At 37.6% G+C, this 22,334-nt stretch overlaps 1 protein-coding gene across 2 annotated transcripts in view; it reads right to left on the bottom strand.

Annotated features, from left to right (window-relative positions):
• Window positions 1–3,245: 3,245 nt before the first annotated feature.
• Window positions 3,246–22,334, bottom strand: part of PSMB2 (proteasome 20S subunit beta 2) — a 52,031-nt gene continuing 32,942 nt past the window's right edge. Inside the window, exons 1-4 of one of the 2 annotated variants that reach the window (XM_077150326.1) lie at window positions 18,200–18,284; window positions 7,639–7,801; window positions 6,133–6,182; window positions 3,246–3,482 (exon numbers count right to left, since the gene is read on the bottom strand). In XM_077150326.1, the coding sequence (XP_077006441.1) occupies window positions 3,375–3,482; window positions 6,133–6,182; window positions 7,639–7,801; window positions 18,200–18,202 (324 nt within the window). In that variant the 5' untranslated portion in view covers window positions 18,203–18,284 and the 3' untranslated portion in view covers window positions 3,246–3,374. Of the gene's footprint in view, window positions 3,483–6,132; window positions 6,183–7,638; window positions 7,802–18,199; window positions 18,285–22,334 lie in introns of those variants that run through there. The other variant, XM_077150325.1, reaches the window with a different exon arrangement.

The raw sequence follows: 22,334 nt of genomic DNA, 5'->3' as shown, positions 1-22,334 counted from the left end.
GCCTACTTAAAATTAGGCCTAAGAGTCACCCCCACGAGAACCTCTTTTGTTGCTCCAGTGTGGCCTCTCTCTCTCAGTCAACACGACAAGCAAACTCACTGCCCTCCCCCTCTCTATGTGGACATGACTCCCAGGGGTGTGGCCCTTCCTGGCAACGTGGGACAGAAATCCTAGAATAAGCTGAGACTCAGCACCAAGAGATTGAGAAAACCTTCTCGACCTAAAGGAGGAAGAGAGAAATGAGACAAAATAAAGTGTCAGTGCTGAGAGATTCCAAACAGAGTTGAGAGGTTATCCTGGAGGTTATTCTTATGCATTAACTAGATATCATCTTTTTAGTTAAGGCATAACAGAGAGGCTGGATGAAACTGCCTGAAAATGTAGAGCTGTGTCCCAGTAGCCATGTTTCTCGACGATGATGGTATAATGATACAGTTTATCATTATACTGTGTGATTGTCAAAATCGTGTGTATGATGCTTCTTTTATCTATCTTTTGGATAGATGAGTAAAACATATGGATTAAAAATAAATAAATAATGGGGGGAACAAATGTTAAAATAAATTTAGTAGATTGAAATGCTAGTGACCAATAAAAGGGAGGGATAAGGAGTATGGTATGTATGAATTTTTTTTGTTTTCTTTTGCTGAATTGATGCAAATGTTCTAAGAAATGATCATGATGATGAATATACAACTATGTGATGAAAAAAAGAATGTCCATATTGTATGTTGTTGGTTTTAATAAAAATTAAAAAAAAAAAACTTTCCCTATTTGCAGATGACATGATCCTATATACTGAAAATCCTTAAAAAGCCACAACAAAGCTACTAGAGCTAATAAATGGATTCAGCAAAGTGATGGGGTACAAGACCAACACACAAAAATCAGCAGTTTCTAAACACTAGTAATGAACAATCTAGAGAAGAAATCAAGGGAAAAAAACATTTATGATAGAAACTTAAAAGAATCAAATGTCTGAGAATACATCTAACCAAAGATATAAAGGGCTTGTACACAGAAAACTACAAAACAGAAATCAAACAACACATAAGTAAATGGAAGACCATTCTATGTTCATGGACTAAAGACTAAATATTGCCAAGATGGCAATTCTACCCAAAATGATTTACAGATTCAACACAATCCCAGTCAAAATTCCAATAGCCTTCTTTGTAGAAATGGAAAGGCCAATCAATGGAAGGGTAACGGGATCTGATCTTAAAACTTTAAATTACAAAGCCAGTAATCAAAACAGCATGGTACCAGCTCAAGGACAGATATACAGACCAATGAATCTAATTGAGAGCTCAGAAATCAACTCTCACATTTATGTCCAACTGATTTTTACCAAGAGGGCAAAGACCACTCAACTGAAAAAGAATATCTCTTAAACAAATGTTGCTGGGAAAGCAGGCTCTCCATATGCAAAACAATGAACGTGGAACTCTGCACTTCATATCATACTAAAAAAACCTCAAAATGGATCAAAGACCTAAAATAAGAACCAGAACTATAAAACTCCTAGAAGAAAATGTACAGAAGCTTCTTTAGAGCTTGTTTTAGGCAATGATTTCTTACCTTCTACCCAAAGGACAAGCAACAAAACAAGGAATAGATAAATGGGATCTCATTAAAATTAAAAACTTTCGTGCAAAGGGCTTTATCATGAAAGAAAAATGACAACCTACAAAATGGGTGATAAAGTATTTGTAAACTATATATTCATTAAGGGTATAATATCTAGAATTTATAAAGAAACTCCACAACAAAAAGGCAAACAACCCAATTTAAAAATGGGAAAAAGATTTGAATAAACCTTCTCCAAAGAGGATATAGAAATGGCCAAAAAGCACATGAAAAGATGCTCTACATCATCAGCCATTTTGCTCAACATCATTAGCCATTAAGGAAATGCAAATCAAAACCACAAGATACCATTTGACACCCACTAGAATAACTACTATTAAAAAAATGTAAAATTACAAGTGTTGGAGAGGATGTGGAGAAATAATAATGCTCATTCATTATTAGTGAGCTGCTGTGGAAGACAGTTTAGCAGTCCCTCAGAACTGTAGAGTTACCATAAGACCCGACAATCCCACTTCTAGGTATATACCAAAAAGAACTAAAAGAGGGACTCAAATATTTGCACACTGCTATTCACAGTGGCATTATTCCCAATTGCCAAAAGGTGGAAGAAACTCAAGTGTCCATTAACCAAAGAATGAATAAATGAAATGTGGCATATACAATGGAATATTATTCGGCTGTAAAAAGGAATGCAATTCTGATACATGTAACAACATAGATAAACCCTAGAGACATCATGTTGAATGAAATAAGCCAGCACAAAAGGGCAAATATTGTATGATCTCATTGATACACAGAAATAATCAGAAAAAGCAAACTCATAGTCATAGAATCTAGAATTTAGGTTACTAGATGATAGAATGGGAGTAGGGAGTAGGAAGTTAACGCTTAAACTGTATAGTGTTTCTATTTGGGATGATAGGAAAAATTCTGTTAATGGAGAGTGGTGATGGTAGCACAACATTGTGGACATAATTAACAACACTGAATCATATATTTGAATGTGGTTAAAAGGGGAAATTTTAGGGTATATATATGTTACTAGAAAAAAAACTATTTTTAAATAATCCATGGTACTGTACAACAGAATGAACCCTAAGATACACCATAGAGTACAGTTAATACAATTATAAAAATGTGCTTTCATCAGATGTAACAAATGTACAGCAGTAATACAAGGTGTTAGTAGAGTGGTATATGGAAACCCTGTATTTTATGCATGATTTTTTAATACACCCACAACTTCTCTAATTAAACAAACAAAGAAACAAACAAAACAAAAAAGAAAGAAAGAATTACTGGGAAGCTTTTTTAAAAATTTATATATCTAGGGTCCAAACCTACTTAGAATCTGGAAGTGCAGCTTAAACACATACATTAAATAAGAAATGACCCCAGCTAATTCTAATATACATACATCCACTTTATTCCCAAAAAGGTAAGCTAGGAGGCAAGAGACATATCTGGTTAACTGGCTCTATCACATCAATTTAATGGAATATTATATAATTGTCAGCAAGAAGAGCCATTAGAGCATTAATGAAGGGCAAGGGGCAGGAGAAAAGACAGTCCTGCCAAAAAATCCAATGCAGATAATCCCTCCAACATCTCCTTCCTGAGGCAATGGATAAATGAGACCCAAACCAGAGAACTCAATTTATCCATATTTGGCTTTATTTCTGAATTAACCATCTATCAAGAGTGCACATCAAAAGAGTAGAAAAGAATAAAGGAGCCCATCAAAAAAAAGTCCCCTGGCAAGTGTGAGGGAGAGCATGATGTTAGGAGCCCTGTTTAGGGAAAGAAATGTTGTCCAGGTCATGAATGCCATCTTTGTCGATGATTCGAACGCTGAAGGTTGGAAGATTCAGGATGAAGCGTTTCTGGAGCTGCAGAGAGACATGAAGGAAATCAGTAAAAATTTACTGAGCATTAACTATTAGCCAGGTTATGTTCCAGGCACTGGTAATATAAAAAAAGTCTGCTTCTAGACAGTTTATATCCTTTTGGGGGTAGTCAGCACTGGAGCACTTAGAAAAGCCCCAACTGCAGCTGGAGGCTGACTGGAAGGCAGTGACTGAGCATGAACTGGGAGATGTAGCAACCAGAAGCCTTAGTTGCTGTCAGTCATGTGATGAAAGAATGAAACAATCCAATGCTCTATTCCCCACTGTCATAAACATACTTTTCTCTTAAAATGTTTTTCAGCAATAAGCAACAGAGGAGTGACTGCCATAGGAATAAGCTTTGGACCAAAGCAGTGTACACCCACGCCTGGTTTGTTCCAGCCATCCACCCTATTAAGGTCTAAGTTGTACATGAGTGGTGTAAGGAGTGTTGGTAGAACTACTCTTGGAACGACCCATGCTTCAGTCTCCTCCAATCCCAGCTAACTTGTCATTAAGGTAACATCTATGCATTCTCATGTGGCTTTTCAAAGAAGCTGTGATCTACATATAAGCAACAGCCCTATAACCTGGCTGGAGATTACTGAGGAGCATAGCTGGAGGAAATCTTTGCTTCTGTGGATACCCTTCTTGCACACCTCATGTAAAGCCTCCAGAGAGAAGGCACAAAGCTTTCTCTCTGCTCCTTCCAAAGCACAACCCAGAAATGTATACCTCCCCAGGGTAAGCCCTCCCACCCTTGATGCTTTCTTGTTGCAGATGGGGACTGGGCAGCACCACCCCATTCCATTTCCAGAATCCTCTCTGGCCAATCACTCCTATACCCAGAAACAGGTTCCAAGATCAGGAAAAGGTGGCAATAAGGAAATATGGATTTCTAAAACAACCTTTAGGATCTATGGGGAATAAAGTCTTCAGAGCACTTGATATTTAAGTGGCTTCTTCCCAGCAGCCCATGTAACAGCAGCTGCCTGACTATATGGCCTCTTAGCTGAATCGTTAGGAAAAGCACACGAGGGAGTTCATTCTCAGCATCAACTTTGGAAAGGAGATTTATAAACAAGAGGAAGAACTGTGGACTGAAAATGACAGGCTTGTAAGAGAGGCAAACTGACATTACTTCCAATGCGCCCACCTGCTCACATCCTCCCACTCCCTCATTAGATGACAAATTCAAGTTCACTGCTAGGCCAAAGGAATAGCAAAAAAATGAAAAAGTCTAATAGACCTGCTTTCTGGTTTCCTCATCCTCCATTCATATCCCATGGCCTTAGATTATTAGTATAGTCTTGGGAATGGTAGCCTTAGATTATTAGTATAGTCTTGGGAATGGTAGAGTCTGTGTTGCTGGCCTCATAAAACAAAAGCCATTCTTTGGTTTGGGCCTTTCTGTTCAAACTTTCCAACTTGCTTTCTATGGTCTTCTGAAATGGGAAGTTTTCTCTCTAGATTACAAGGACTAATGCACTGTGCTGGTTTGAAAGGAAGTATGCCCCCTAAGAAAAGCCATGTTTTGATATAAATCCCATTTCATAAAGGTAGAATAATCCCTATTCAATACTGTATGTTTGAAACTGTAATCAGATCATCTCCCTGGATGATGTGATATAGTCAAGAGTGGTTGTTAAATGGGATTAGGTGATGACATGTCTTCACCCATTTGGGTGGGTCTTGATTGGTTTATTGGAGTCCTATAAAAGAGGAAACGTTTTAGAGAATAAGAGATTCAGAGAGAGCAGAACAATGTAGCCACGAGATGCAGAGAGTCATGAGCCAGCGACCTTTGGAGATGAAGAAGGAAAACGCCTCCCGGGGAGCTTCATGAAACAGGAAGCCAGGAGAGTAAGCTAGCAGATGATGCCATGTTCGCCATGTGCCCTTCCAGATGAGAGAGGAACCCTGACTGTGTTCGCCATGTGCCTTCTCACTTGAGAGAGAGAAACCCTGAACTTCATCGGCCTTCTTGAACCAAGGTATCTTTCCTTGGATGGATGCCTTTGATTGGTCATTTCTATAGACTTGTTTTAATTGGGACATTTTCTCGGCCTTAGAACTGTAAACTAGCAGTTCGTTAAATTCCCCTTATTAAAAGCCATTCCGTTTCTGGTATATTGCATTCTGGCAGCTAGCAAACTAGAACATGCACTGATAAGGGAGCAGCCAGCATGACAATTACGAGTGGCATAAGAACACAGCAGGTATGATGTTTGGACCAACGGTTCTTAAAATATGGACCCAGTCACAAACTACAGCCTAGGGCTGCTAGTTTTAATGGAAATTATCAGGCTCTACCTCAGAACAGATGATTCAGAATCTCGTGGGGTGGGCCTCAGGAATTTGCTTTTTAAACAAGTTCCCCAGATGATTTTTATACACACTAAAATTTGAGAACCACTGTTAAGGATGAATCATAAAGAAAAGTAATTAAATTGAAAACTGAAGTTAATGAGAAGGTGATCCATGAGAGCAAAAGCAAACTTGTTACACAGCAAACGCTATCCCCAGTAGCAATTCAAATCTAACTAGCAGGTATTTATTACACCTTCTGACAAGAGTCAAAAAAATGTAACCAAGGAACAACATTGGCAAACAGACAAAACATTCCTTTTGGGATTCTATGGGAGCTACTCACCTCCTCCAGACATTTCCTAAGAAGCTCAACTGCCCTCTCACGTGAGATAGCTGAAAGAGAACACAAGAGGCCAAGTACTCAAGATGCTATCATTAAGTCCAACTCTGTCCCAACTTCTGATTAAATTTCAAACTTTTCTAAGTCAGCATGCCATACAAACGGAAAAGGCAAAAACTGCTCAGCCTTCGGCTTGGAACAAACTTATTCCATATACAATTGAGGTTGCCCCAGACCCAATGCTCTGGCAGCCACAAACCTTTGCAAATTAATTTGCTACAGAGCAGGGTAAGCATGCCAGAGTTCTGCCTCCCATGGCCAAGGCCTCCCTCTGGAGAAGTCCAGTCACCTGCCTTTCCTTTTAATACCCCATTCTCTCTCATTAGTCCAGGATTAAATCAGTTCCATCTTCCCTAAGCCAGCTGCAAATCAGGGAATGGGAAGACAAGGCCAGAGTTTTCCCCTCACTTCCCCAGTTGGGTCTCAGTTTAACACTGAGAAAAGAATTTACAGGATGGGGCTAGATTCTTATTAAATAGGAGCCAAAGGAACTGTCCATGGGCATGGCAAACTAGGATGACATATTATGCAGTTAGGCTTCAGGGGTGGTTGGTGGTTATTTGGATGTACAAATCAGCTGTATTTCTGACAGATGCCAAATCAAGGAACAATCACTGGGAAGCCAAGCTAATTATTTTCAGGATGTAGCTTTGAGCTCTGGTGTGGCTGATGTTGAGTGAGAGGGCAGCACCCAAAAGGAATGAATATATCAGATTCTCACTATATTGGCAGGAAAGAACGAAATGCAAGGAGAAAAGTGGTTATCTGTGATGCATTTATAACCTGTAAAAGCTAAGAATCCCAAGTGCTTATTGTCCACAATGGCTAAAGTCGAGGTTGGGATTGGGATCAGAAGAAAGAACTTAGCACAAAAGCATCCCTGTGTTTGAAGCTTTTCCAAACTGACAGTTTATGGACAAGTAGCAAGCTAGTTTTTTCTTGGAGAAGGGGGCAGCCTTTAGGTGAGAAGATCCAAGGGTAGGACCCAGGTTTGTAGTCTTAAAAAGGTTTGCAGTTTAAGCAAAGAAATCCTCAGTTGTCATGCTGGGGACCTGTTCACCTTCACAAGTACAAAATAAATAAGACAAACCACTTGGTTTACTTGATCTTTTCAGCTGATCTGCACAGCTAAGATGCCATTAAGCATCTAGGGAAAGTAAAATGAGTGGAAAAAACTTAACTCTGGTAACTAAAAAATTATAGAACCTACTCAAACCCCCTTTGAAACAAAACATGCCCAGTTCTGAACATATGCAACATCATTTTGTCTGGCAAAAGAGGTACTTTAATCAGTTTTTTTAATATCATACTCAGGAGCTTGTGCTACTTAGGAATCATACTCTCCATTTAAGCCCTGGCTATCCCACTCCAAGGGTAGGGTACAAAACTGGGAAGCAGGTGAAAGCAAAGCTCCATTACTGCTTCCCTACTTAGAATGCTAGTACTTACTTGGTGTATAGTATCGGTCCAGGATACTGAGTGTGAGGAAGGCACCATACCCATGGGCTGCAAAAGGAGCCTTGGCCAAAGCTGCCAGGTAGTCCATGTAGTAGAGTGCGGGACCTTCATGCTCATCGTAGCCAGCTAGGAGCAGGTTGACATGATATGGAGTCTGCAAAGGAAACACATTGCCAAGTGACAGTCAAAACAATGCCATCATCTCTTCCTATGGCAAATATAGGTATTCCAAGTCCTGATGATTAGTAAAGTATTAGCAAGTGACTGAGTAAATCACTATGAAAGCAAAAATTTGGAGAAATCTACAAGACCTGGAGTACAGTAACAGGGGATAGGACGCTGGATTTTCTTTGAATACAAGAGCATCTGGAACACTTTAAGATATAAGAAAAAGTTGCTTTCTTCTTAAAGCACTTCAAAGGCAAAGCATGGGTACTCCAGCATCCTCCCTACTTGTTGAGGTGAACAAAAACAATTTTGAGAGTGTTAGGCCACAGACTGAAGAAAACAGCAGCTCCAACGACATCATCCAAAGTGAACAGGCTGAATCTGGGCATCTGCATCAAAATCACAAAAGGTAAACTTATGCTGCACTATTTATGAAACTCCTGGGGTGGGAAAAGATATTAGGTCTCAAATATGAAAGTCAAATCACTGGACTTTTAATGAAGACAGTAGGAACGGAAGTCCATAAGCAAAAAGAGACATGGTAACTTACAAGAACTGTAGCTTTAGGTGAAATGTTAAGATTTTTCTAATATAATAGGGCTCATCTAACATAACTTATGAAGTAATTTTTATCTAGTAGACAAATGAAAAGTAATTATAACTTAAATTTATAGGTGGTGTGCTGGTTTGAAATTATGTACCTCAGAAAAGCCTTGTTCTTCTAATCCTAATTCAATATTGTATGGTGGTACCCTTTGATTAGATTGTTTTCAGAGATAAAATCCACTCAACTGTGGGTATGATCTTTGATTAGATGGAGCTGTGACTTTGCCCATATAAGGTGTACCTTGATTAGTTTATTGGAGTCCTTTAAAAGGGGAAACATTTTGGAGATAGTTTATAGTCAACAGAGCCAACATGAGAACCAGACGACTGGAAATGCAGAAAGAAAATGCCCCTGGGAAGTTGTTTGAAACCAGAAGCCAAAGACCCCAGCAGAGGCCAGCCATGTGCCTTCCCAGTTGACAGAAGTATTCTGGACCCACTGGCCTTTCTTGAGTTAAGGTATCTTTCTCTGGATGCCTTAGTTTGGACATTTTTATGGTCTTAGAACTCTAAAGTTGCAACTTAATAAATTCCCTTTATAAAAGCTGTTCCATTTGTGGTATACTGCATTCTGGCAGCTTCAGCAAACCAATACAGGTGCCCTTTCATTATATTACTTTCAAGTCTAAAAACATAAGTTACTACAGAGAACCTTGGTTAAGTTTGCCTTGAATTTCATCCCCAAACAGATGAATACATTTTTCTACACCAGTTGGCCATAAGCCATGTTGAATTCAGTCTGTCTATCCCCCCAGGCATCAGCAGTGGGATTTCCATTTTACATGCCTTCCTGTTTCTCTCTCCAGGATGTGTTTTTACCTCTTGCACTTGACACAGTGGGTGAGGAACAGGCCTTGCCCAAAGTTATGTGCCCATCCCTAAAATTGTATTATGTATATGATTAAATATACATTAAATGAGACACCCTATCTTGGAGCATGAAGTAATAACAGCTATTCGTCCTAAAAACGACATTTTACACACTTTGACACTGATTAACAGAGGCATTTGTAGCCTGAAAGAACTCATGTTAGTAGAACACAAATTATTATACACTTACTTGGATTTCAAGTCAGCTGCATGAAGTATGAAGAGCTCCAAACATTCTACAGATTGTACAGTAGTCCTAACTTTCAAACAACTTTTGCCTTGGGGATAAGATGACGGATAGTCTTAGAGAAAAAAGAACTGACCAGCAGCAGTTAGTACCTCTGAGAAAATAATTACCTGCCTATCACATTTCCCAGTGGGTTGTATGCTGCACTGTGCCAGGCTGTGGAATTTTCTGCCCCATCTTGTGACTTACCTTCTTAGTAAATCTAGCTTAGGCAAGACATGTTACTCCTATGAGTGTCTGCTTCTTATATATATAAAATTGAGCTAATTAACCCTTCCCCTTTCTATCTTCTAGGGAGTGGAGGTGAAGCACCCTGAATTCTGGAAGAAAAGATGCTAACCTAAATTCCAAATATAGTAACTACATCCTAGTCTTCTGACATCTCATTGCTTTAAACAAAAAATAAACATTTAAATTTTCTAGCTAAAGGAAAAAATATAAATAATAGCAATATTTTTTATGTGTGAAAACAATACTGCAAAATCAGGCAGACATAGAATATGTTGGTGTTCTTACAGTTAGAATTAGAATAGCAAAGAGAGAAAAAAAAAAAAAAAAAGATAGCAAAGCGATCCAAAAGTTTTTCCTCCCCAAGAGATTTAATAATGCAGTCCCATACTTATCATAAAACAAAAACAAATGAAGCTTTTTGTGATAACCCTACTCTTCTTCATTGGCTAGAACACCCATTGCAGGGTTAACCGAAACAATTTCATCAAGTTGCAAAGGTATAGTAAGGATCCATCAGGATATCCAAAGAGGTGCAGATATGTCCTGTCTCCAAGGAGGTTTCTGCCCATACTATACAATTACACTGTGTTTAAAACAATTCATAGAATTTTCAGTCACTACCAGAAGATTTTGCATGAAACCCTATGTCTCCAGAATTCCAGAAGCAAACTGTATTGCTTAATTGGTCTATATAAAATCATTTATTTATGCTTAAGCATCTGACACACACACTTACCAAAGTTGGTAGTCAGAAGCTATAACACGTGATATAGAAGATAACTCACAAATTATTGTGTGACTTTGAATTACCAACTTTTGCATGTGTGAGATGCTTAAGCATAAATAAATGGTGTTATCTAGACTAATTAAATCAATACATCTGTGTAACAACTCACAGTTTCTGAAATTCTGACAATGCTACATCAAAGATCTTTGGCTCACACTAGTTTTTTAAAATTTCAAATAAAGACTCGTGTACTGTCACTTTCCTTTTCCTCTAAGAATCATGGCATCAAAATTACAAAGCCATAGTTAGGGGCTTCTTGACTTTTACTTTCCCTCATATTCTTGATTCATTAGTGTCTTCCTAGAAATGAGATAAATTCCAAGCTAACCAAGTTTGTGCTGTTCTTCTTACATTCATAGGTGTGGGTGCTTGTGGTATGGGAAAATACTTAGCATGTGTAAGATAGCCCACTTACTCAAATATTCATACCAATTATAAGCTCTATGAAGGTAGGACTATGTCTTATTTAATGATGTACAAACATATAATATGTGCTTAATATATATTTGTTGAATGAATGGTAATAATAATTGTAAAACATTATACATTTTAATGCATATGTGACTAATGCCTAATATCACAAGATGAAGAAAATCACTAAACAAATGTCAGAAAATGACAGAACCTACCTCTGAGAACTGAAATCATGCTTAAGTCAACTACCAACATCTCTATGAATGTACATATACCATTGCCTTTTGCTTGGCTCCTGGGTCCTTCTCTTTCCACCTCTTTTTCGGTGTGCTGGTTTGAATCTGTTGTGGACCCAGAAAAGCAATATCCTTTAATCCTCATTTAGTATTGTTGGGTGGGAGCTTTTTGATTGTTCCCAAGGAAATGTGACCGACCCAATTGTGGGTGGTAACTTTTGATTAGATGGTTTCCATGGAAATGTTGCTTATGGGAATCTTTTATGAGGGAATCATTTTGGAAAAAGCTTGACAGCCACCAGAACCAACAGAGCCCACGCAGCCAGAGACCTTTAGAGATGAAGAAGGAAAACGCCCCTAGGGGGGCTTCATAGAACAAGAAGCCTGGAGAGAAAGCTTGCAGACGTCGCCATGTTTGCCATGTGTCTTTCTAGTTGAGAGAGAAACCCTGAAGGTCATCGGCCTTCTTGAACCAAGGTATCTTTCCCTGGATGCTTTAGATTGGTCATTTTCATAGCCTTATCCTTAATTTTTCAACATTTTAACAGCCTCAGAACTGCAAACTTGCAACTTAACACATTCCCCCTTTTAAAAAGCCATTCTGTTTTTGGTATGTGGCATTCCAGCAGCTTGCAAACTCGAACATTTGGCATGAGTTGCTAAGTAAAGAGAAGCTTAGGATATAGGCCAGATATTGAGAACGAAATGAAGAAAAGACCACTAGCATAAATAAATATCTCAGGAAGCTGCAGCTGGGATCTACTGCAAAGAGTTATAACTAAGTTTGAATTCTGGCTTTTTAGGCCAGACGTGTGGCTTTACAAAAGTTTATTTCTTAACCTCTTTGAATTTTAGTTTTCTCATCTAAGACAAAGGATAATACCTACTACAAAAGGGTTATAATGAAGTTTCACAGAAATAGTTCATGTAGATAGTAAGCATAGTACTTACAATATTGAAAAGGCTCAATAAACGGGAAATAATACTTATAAGAGAAACACAACCATCTAAGAAGCTCACAGTGTCTAAGAAGCAAGCACTCAGAAGCTCAACTACTCCTGGAACTAAGATATAAGACAAATTCCTTGATATTTTCATAGATATTCTCACAAAGGGACATGGAGGATGTTTATAAAAAGTGACTAGCACAGCCTGACACCCGGTTGAAATTCAGTAAATGATAATCTCATTTTTTCTCCTTCCTAAGACTCCTTTCTGGGGCCCTAATGAGATCGTGTTCACCATAACAAACATTCATGTTAGGCAACACCCGACTCATGTTTAACTTATCCTACCATTCTTAAGATTGACATAAGCTGATGGCTTTATTTTGTGGGAAAGAGGGGATGCTAATCAATAATGACAGAATTTCCCTGAACCTCTCTATCCTTTACAAAGTAACCCTTATTCTATGTATAATAGAATGTAGCCCTTTGGTTGTCTCCACCATTCTGTTTAGACAGCAAGTCTAGGTAATAAGACAAAGTCATAAGTGTCTAAGGGGAGGACTGTATCTTAGTTAAGAGTTATCTTCCACATTAAAGCTAAGACTGAAGACTATATATAATTTGAACTAATCTAAACATCCAAATAACTAGTAAATTAATCCAAACATTCAGCTAAAGCTCTTTCTGCACAAGGGGCCTTAAGAATCACTACTCAAAGGTTTACAGTACAAATACCAACATATTTAGTTTTAATGTTGTGTCTAATTGCTATACAAAAACAAAATTTAGGGCAGGCCACGTGTGGCTCAGCAGGCAGAGTTCTCGCCTGCCATGCAAAAAAAAAAAAAAAAAAATACAAACCAAACAAACAAAAAAACAAAAACAAAATTTAAGTGGAACATTCTGGGAATTCAAAATTAATTTTAGCTCTGGAATAAGGTACCACCAGCATTTTGCCTTAAGGGAAAAAAACAACAAACTTGACAAATGTGGCAATTTTCCTTCTTTTAAAAGACGCATTTTATAAACTTATTTTTAAAGGTCAAGAGCTTTATATCATTTTGAAATTTCTTCATTTGCACAACAGGGATAAATAACAGCATCCATCATCATAGGACTGTGGTAAGGTTTAAATAAGTGCTCAGTGTAATACCTGTTATATAGTAATAAGTCAGATTTGCTGTCATCACCACTACCATTTAAGAATCTGACTGTATTATTAACAAATTTGACTAGAAAATAAGAAGATCAAGATGTACTACAGAAAGCCAATAAAATTATCCATCTTTTTTTAGTTGCTAAAGGGATAAAATTTAAGCCAGGGGAATCAGCCCGTACGACTCTTATGTACTTCACCCTGGAATTAAAAGGAGACTTTTAACTATCTTTGAGTCCTGCAGAATTGAGATCGTTTCCACTTTAGACACTTGCATATTTGGCAGGGTAAGAGGTGGTACACATGTAAATTTTCCTTAAGTTAGACAGTATTTCCCTCCCTCCAAATCTTTTGCACATTCAACTCTTTGTATTTTCCCTTTCTTATAAAAAAGAAACACTGGCGTGATTAAGAAGAGCGTGAAATTCCATAAATTTTACAGCTAAAGAGAACAGTTGTGATAAATATACTGAAACAACAAAATCAGTGACGGGAGTCTGGGCGGTGACAAGCAGCGGTGTGACATCTGGCGGAAGCCAAAGTCACAGCAAGGGGGAGAGAGGTGGGCGTGAGGAAGCATCCTGCCGAGCGTGGACACAGAAAAAGAGAGGAATTGACAGTCTTCCTTTGGAGCCAGGCCAGTCTTTGCCACCTTTAATTGAATAGATCGATGTCGCTATGAACAAGGTGCCTTAAAGAATGGTGCAGTTTCTTTTGCAATGTACTGCACCTTGGAATGCTAAGCAGTGTTGGAAGAATACTTTCATTCCCGGTGGGTCAGTAATTTAGAAGATGCAGGGCCACCAATGGGACAAAGGAGTTTGTAGTGATAACAGTGTTTTAATAAATAGACTTCTAAAGACACTAAACAGAGCAAGCTTTGAAGGGAACAGTGTTTGCTACTTCTTTTAGTCTAGCTGAGTCTCAAAGCTGCCTCAAACTCCATCTTTGGCACTGACAGTGTTACACAAAAATGTAGTTTACAGAATTAGAAGGAATCTTAACGTTCAGTTAGTTCACTCAAAGTCCCTTTGTAAATGTGGGGACTCAAGTTCAAAAAGAGGACAGTGACTTGCCCTAAACTACACAGCTAAAAGTATCAATCAGAACCAAAATTCAAGCTTCCCATTTCTAAGTCTTGTGTGCTTTTCCAAGAAACCACCCTGCCTCCAAAAAATGGAAATTAGTGTGAAAATGATTCAATATGTAAATGTCAGTTTCACAATCATTTTAGAATGTACTATTTTGCATACCAGCATATACTGTTCTCCATTTCATGCATCACATCTTAACTGACCAATATTTTAGGTTTTAAAATGACAAGTTTAAAGTCTCACAATTGTGAGATCTCTACAGGGTCTATGTAAGACATCTAGTACATAAACAATACATACCTGTGATGACAGATACTAACACCTTAACTGATTTATCAATGCCCACTTTTCCAACTTCATTAATAAAATTGATACTCAATAGTTATTTTCTTACATTGGTGCTCTAAACTCCAAATCAAGAGCATGCTTCTAATATATCTAAATCATCCACTAGCTAGCTATCTTCTTTGAGTGGGTTTAGTAGTATAATTTTAAAATTTCAATTTTGCCATTGAAATTACAATGTTCACTATTTTGAATACTTTTTTAAAAAATCTCAAAGATTTCAGCAACTTCCAACTGTCCTCATGACAGAAGTATGTTTTCCAGCTCTAAAACATTATGGTTCTATGGATGGGGGTGGGGATGCAGAGGAGAAAACTACATTTCTCTTAATGGTTAAGCAATATAGAATCATATAAAGTACTTTGACTTTAATCCTCTTGGAACTATTTCTTTTTAAGATAACCCACAAGTAGATTCAATCTCTCTTTTTTTAATATCACTGATAACTAAGCCTTAGAAATAAAAGCACACTGTTTTATAAAGGATTCAACCAAAGAGTTCTGAGACTACAAAACAGGATAGTTTGAAATGCGTGATGCCACAACCAACTTAATTCAGCATTTGAAACATAAATAAATTATAAATTCAGTAACTGTTTATTTAGTGTTTACTATGTGAAAAGCATTGGTGAAGAAGTGATGAAGTTGGAAGCCTGGATTTGAAAGGATTTCACAAGGTAGACAGAGGTAGAAAGGATTCTAAACAGAAGAAACAGCATATGTGAAAGTAAAAAAAGATGTAGGAACATGGAATGTTTGGGTACTGGTAAATATGCAGCACATACACCTGGAAAATCAGGTGCATTTCAGCAGGAAGTGAAGAGAAACTGCGATGACAGGATTTGGAATGATAGTATCATAGTTCTCCTACATGAAAGAATATAAACTTCAATGTATAAACTATGGGAGAACCAATGAAGATCTACAGTCTTCTACCCCCTGCTGATGCAAGCCTCCTTTCATGTCTTAGAACACTGGTTTATTGGTGCCAAGGAACCCTGACAAGTTAGAACTGATAATCTACTGGTTTCAGGCTTCCCCTCCATACGTTTAAATAGATTTTTACACAGGAAAATAATACAAACTGATTGTGCTTTTAGGATGGTAGCTGAGTTACATGGGAGATGAACCAGGATTGGGATGGAGAGAAAGCAGGGAAAACAGATCAGAGAATATGCAATAGTCCAGGTGGGAGATGATAAGGGCCAAACTAAGGCAGATACAGTGGGGAAGGAGAAGATACAGAATATGAGACCTATTTAGAAGGCAGAATGAAAGAGATTCAATAACTAGTAGAATAGATGAAACGAGAAAGAAAGAGGAGTCAAGAGTACTCTTAGGGAAAAGGTGGTAATGCAAATGTAAAGAGCCCAATTTAGAACCAATAAGTTTAAGTAGAGCCGTCTTGAAGGCAGCTGGAAAAAGAAAATAATAAACAACCAGTCATGAGACTGAAAGAAGAGCCAGCTAGCCAGTTAAGAGGTTTTACTTACATAAATACATATACCCCCCCACACACACTCATGTGTGGAAGACAGTCAAGGAAACAATTACAAGATACTATGTCAAAGAGCATAAAGAGCTTGAGGGCAAGGTATGTGTAGAGATTTGGGATAGGTGAAGACCAGAGAAAGTTTCACTAAAAAATGGTGAACTGAGTCTTAACAGGCAATAAGAGTTGTCCATGTGAAGTACGTGGAAGTATATTCAGGGTAGACTGACCAGCAGAGTAATGGAGTAGGCAAAAGCCGAAGACAGACACAGCAAGTTAGGGAGAGCAGAAGTGGTTCAATATAAAGCACAGAAAGTGGTTCCGTATGAAACATGACACAGGAAAGGGGTGAGATATCTGGAGAGAAAGCAGGGGAAGAAGTACAAGAAGACAAATAACTAGAGAGGTTAATTTTTAAGACTGAAATTCTAAGTGTATGAGAGTATTTCTGGGGAGATAAGAAAGAAGTTTAAAGTCTCCCTCATGATTTTTCTGGAACCAGTCCTGTTATCTACTGGTGCCACTCAAAAACAATCTGGAGTTGGAAGGTGAAATCACTTTCCTCTTAACCCCGTGTCTGAAAAAAAGTACACATTTAAAATGACCAGACTGAGAATACTATACTGTATTTAACTTCACAACAGGGAAATTAAACCATCTGTGTGACTTTCCTTGTTCTCGCTGTTTCAGTTACATCTTCCATAGTGCTGAAAAAACAAACTGGCCCATGTTTATAAATTCTCACACTAAAATGAGAAATAAGGAGGCAACTGTACCTCAAATGAAGAAATCTTTGATTTTCAGAAGCCCAAGATAAAAGAACAGTGCTCTGAACATGAGATGTCTAACTTTTTACTTTTCCTGTTCTCCGTCTTAAGCCATTTTGTTTGTTATGACTGTTTGATGCTGACAGATATCACATAAAAATATAATTGCCTTTGTTTTCCTTTAATAATGATCAGCTCATGTTCAAACGTTTTTGCTTAATACACTGGCAGAAAACTATAATGGTTGACTTTTTAAAAAATTAATTAATTTATTTATTAAACATAACCACATACAAACACATTCTTACCATATGATTGATCATTCCATTCTTGATATATAATCAATAACTCTGTTATCACATAGTTGTATATTTATCATCATGATCATTTCTTAAAACATTTGCATCAATTCCGAAAAAGAAAACAGAAAAAAATTCATGCATACCATACCCCTTATCCCTTCCTTTCATTGATCACTAGCATTTCAATCTACTGTATCTATCTATTTATTTATTCATTAAAGCAACAAATCTTTTATTAAAGACTTTCTGGGACATAAAACACAAGATTAGAGGTTATTGTTTCCCATAAGTATAATCCTTTTTTAGTGGCCCATGCCGCCCTAGACCACTGCCATTTTAGCCCCTTGTTCTTAAGGACTTTCCAGCTGCTCTTTGGGAGATGTTTGTTGGTTTTTGCCTTACTTTAAAAATTTTTTTTTATTTCCTTTTTTATTCAACATAACAACATACAAACATTCTCACCATGTGATCATTTCATTCTTATTATATAATGAATAACTCACAATATCATCACATAGTTTATATTCATCATGATCATTTCTTAGAACACCTGCATCAATTCAGAAAAAGCAATAAAAAGAAAACAAAAAAAAATTCATACATACCATACCCCTTTCTCTCTCTTCCATTGATCACTAGCATTTCAATCTACTAAATTTATTTTAACATTTGTTCCTCCTATCATTTATTTATTTTTAATCCATATATTTTACTCGTCTGTCAATACGGTAGATAAAAGAAGCATCAGACACGAGGTTTTCACAATCACATAGAATGACTGACTTCTTGAACTTAAGCTCAGGAATGTCACTGCATTTATAGCCCACATTTCCAACTCTAAAACAAAACACCTTTTAAAGTATTAAACGAATAAAGTATGCTTTTACATACCATAAGTCATGTAAGATAGGCATGTGCTTTTAAAAAAAGAGCAATGAAGATCTGAGACCAAATCTGGCTTTATCACTTTAGAGTAGTATAACCTAGAATATTCTATTTAGCCTTGGAGCCTCATTCCATCTGTAACAATGGGGGCAGGGGGTGGGAGAGTGGGATGGGGGGGTAGTCTTAGTATTACTTACTGACAGAGCTGTGAGTAATGAAAGTGCTCGCCTGTGTTAAAGTTCCTGGAACAAGGCTTGGTAAAAAGTAGGTGCCTGTAATATGTCAACTGAATCTGAATTTTAGAAGCAATTAAAACAATTTAAATTAAAACAATTTAAATACTGCACATATTTCAATTTTTAGCTAAACTGGATTTTAAAGTTTTCCCTCAATAATACCAAAATTTCTGTAATTTTTACTTCTCTAAAGCCATCACTAACCCCAAGTTTGAATGGTTCTACCATTAAACTTATAATTTTATCGTAATTAGAAGTTTTGAAATTTAATGAGTTGAAATGCAACATTGCACAGATGCCTTATTATACCAACTAGTTAACACAGTATTTGTCTTCTACGTTAATTTTACTTGCTAATCAAAAATACTGCTTTCCTCCAAATAACATCAAAACAAAATTGCTGATTGTGCAATGGGAAAACCAACAACACCATGTTTACAACAAGGCCACCTGAATTATTTTTTCATGAGCTGGCAGTTTCTTGGGAAAATTGAAGACTCCATATACTTTTAAATCAATTCTCAAAAACTTCAAATACAGAAGTCATGCTTTGCTATAGGTTTGCATAATTTACAAATTGTACGTACTAAGCATACCTATGAATATCTATGAAAGCTGAACGCTATATGATTATGTATATTTTTAGATATCTGTAACATGTAGATACAGAATACTAAGGAAATCTTGGGGAAGAGACTATTTAGGAACATTTTTATTAGAATACAGTGCCCCCCATTAACACCCCAGATTCAATATAAGCTATTTCTACAGTTTCAATGGACACAGAAGCTCCTCATTGGTCTCCTTGCTTCCTTCAGACTTTCCTCAAACTTTCTACCAAAGAGCGATCAATGATCTAACTAAATATGATCTGATCATGCTAAGCCCCTCTTAGTCAACAAGCTAAACTTCCAGAGTATCTCACTGCTCTTAGCATAAAGCGTTTTCATCAAAGTCTTCATAACTGGATCACTTCTACAGTTTCAATTTCTTACCATTCCTCCCAAACTCTCAGCCATATTTTAAATACTACTTTGGATATAGTTTTTCAATCAGCAGAGCCCAAACTTGCATACAGTGCCCCTTATTTAAAACATAAAATTAGGAGTAGGGGGCTCAGAGGACTATTTTTCCCTACCCTGACCATGGTTAGAAAGCCACTGTGTCTAACTTAACATACTCTCTCACAGATCTCTGAGGTCTGTGCTTCTAAAGTTTTCCCTTTGGAAAGAGAAAACTTTTCATCTCTGCCTTAATAACAGCTTGCTTTTCAAGGCTGAAGTTAAGCTCTGTGTTCCCCAAGCACCCTGAGTGTCTGGCTATCAAAGCACTTGTCACTCTGCAGTGCAACAGACTTACCTATTTTCCCACCTGAAGGCATGCACTAAGCTTTGCATTTCTGTTTCCTCACCACCAAGGACAATGCAGACTGCAGATCTGCACAGAATAAATGCATATTAGCAGCTACAGAACTTTTTGGCTATGAGAAACTACACATAATACTAGGCACCAGAAGAAGAAGGGTGGAATTCTAGGGGGTCATTTTGGTCTACAAAGACTTTGAGAGTATTAGTTTCTCTCTTTTTCTTTCGAATTTAGTTAATCTTATTTACGCTCATGTAAAAAAAGTGATGGTAAATATGAACGTCTGAAAAAAATTTTTAATTAAAAAATGTTTTATGCTTTTCTGTTCTCTTACCCTTTGTTTTAATTTTCTTAAACCTTTTTATAAAATAACACAAACACATAAAAGTGCATAAAATATATAAATACAGTTTAATGAATAAACTGAATATTCATGCCACAATCTTCTAGGTCAAGAAATAGAACATTGTCAACCTTTCCTCTCCCTTCCCCACTGTCCTTCATTTTAGATGACTATGTTTCGGGAAAGATGAAAGAAAACCTCATGTGGTTTTGGGATTGGCTCCTGAATTCATATCCCTGCATGATAATGGACAAGGGCAAGTAAAAAGAGGTACTAATGGAGCCAGAGTATATGTGTATGGATCTCTGACGGTACGTTAGGGCATGCCCACTCAAGCTGGGCCACTGGTTATAAACAATTTTAAAAGGTGGGGGTAAATCTGTACTTCTAATGGTCAACACTGCAATAAAAACATGTTCTTACTAAACAGGCATAGCACTCTGCTTCTCCACGCTGACACCAAATCTCAGTAGGAAATCACATAATTTTTAAGACATAAGTTTCAAAACAATACAAATCTAGAACAATTAACTATGTTGCTTCACCCCCAGTGTGGATAGGAAAAGATATTTTAGGTGAAAAGTTAGTATTATGGTGTTACACAATCTAGCCATCCAATAGGCTCATTCCATTCAACCAGAACAGGGGTTCTCTCTGCTCGCAGCAGGAATCCAACAGGGTAGCACATATATATGCTCTCTGAGTGAGAAAGCAACACCTTCTCACATACAACCCCCTGGAGAGAGATGGGGAAGGGGAGGGGGAGGACTTTACACCTGCAAACTCCTAACTCTATCAGCACTAGGGCTGGGAAAAACAGCACATATTAAAAAAAAAAAGGTTTCCTGATAAAGCCAACAACTTTCAAAGAAAGATTCTTCTTAAGCCATTTTTTTTTCCCCTAAGGAGATGAGTAGGTGTAATGATTTATACATGGTCTTTGTCTTCTTAATGGACTTAGTCAAGCCCTAATGATCGTATAAGCCAATTGTTTAAAAGGGCAGCTATCAGAATTCTTATTCTTCTTGGTAGAAAAACACTATAAGCACAAAGTGTTGTCATATTAATTAAGGCTTCTCAACTTCAAGGCACATCTGTCTCTGGGCCTTTGGAAAATAAAAATGACCACTAAAAATAGAACAGTGGTATCTCCAATGGGACAGACATGAACCACCCCCAATCCTAAGAGACTGCTATGAGATCTGACCTGGGACACAATGTGCTTTGCAGTACTATTGAGTTGGCATCTAAATGTAGCTGTATGTTTTCAGTTTTAACTTTATGTTCTATTAAGCATAAGAGGCAAAGGTAATTAACAGACATAACTCTTGGGCCTAGTGAAAATCCATAGTTAGTCAAAAAACTTGTGGGGAAGATTACTCTCTAAGTTTAAAACGACTGCTGCTTTCCCAGAAAGTCCAGAAGTTTCATGATGAATATCTTGATTTTTTTTTTTTCAATTTCCCCATCACCAAAAGTAAGCCAGCTCAGTCTGTCAAGATGCCCAGGCTGTGTGGCAACGGTGTCAAAGGCTGCCATTTGCTCCAAGGCACTGCCATCTGCAGCAGCACAACATTTTTTCTCCAGAAAACAAACACATCTGCCTTTGCCAGTGTCCTCCCACTGTGCCTCCCATCTGGAGCAGGTGAGCTGGAAGGCAAGCCTGGGCATGGGTGAGATGGGGGCGAGCAGAGGAGATTAGGCCTCAAGGGAGATGGCACATGGGGGAAGGCAGTGCTGTGTCATGTCACATCCTGCTAACCACATTTGCCAAAAAGCATGTGAAATTACTCGTTAGTGATCTTTTAATCACATGTAACAAATGGTTGATCGTGTTTAGGGGACAAGACCTGCAAAGTCAGGGTTTCACCTGAACCATCTGTTCACATGACCTCACTGATATCAATAAGCAGATGATGTCTTTGTGCCAGCCATCAAAGACATGAGAATAACTCTGGTGGTCAGAACAGAAAGCTCAAAGCAATAAGATTCTTCTAGCACACAATAAACACCTACTATTAACCAGATGATATTACTCAAATTCAGCCCACAGTGCTGGGACAAGCCAAGTCACTTCTGGGAATATATAATACTGGAAATTATTTTCTACATATTCTTTCCATTTACTGAAAAAAACCTCAAAGTCTGGTTATGGTCTCAACGCCAGATCTTTAAATCATACTCTTTGGGACTAGAA

This window comes from Tamandua tetradactyla, chromosome 2 (assembly GCF_023851605.1).
Source record: "Tamandua tetradactyla isolate mTamTet1 chromosome 2, mTamTet1.pri, whole genome shotgun sequence".
In the NCBI taxonomy this organism is placed as follows: Eukaryota; Metazoa; Chordata; class Mammalia; order Pilosa; family Myrmecophagidae; genus Tamandua; species Tamandua tetradactyla.
Note: the sequence above shows the minus strand (reverse complement) of the source record. Positions and strands in the feature narration are given on the sequence as shown.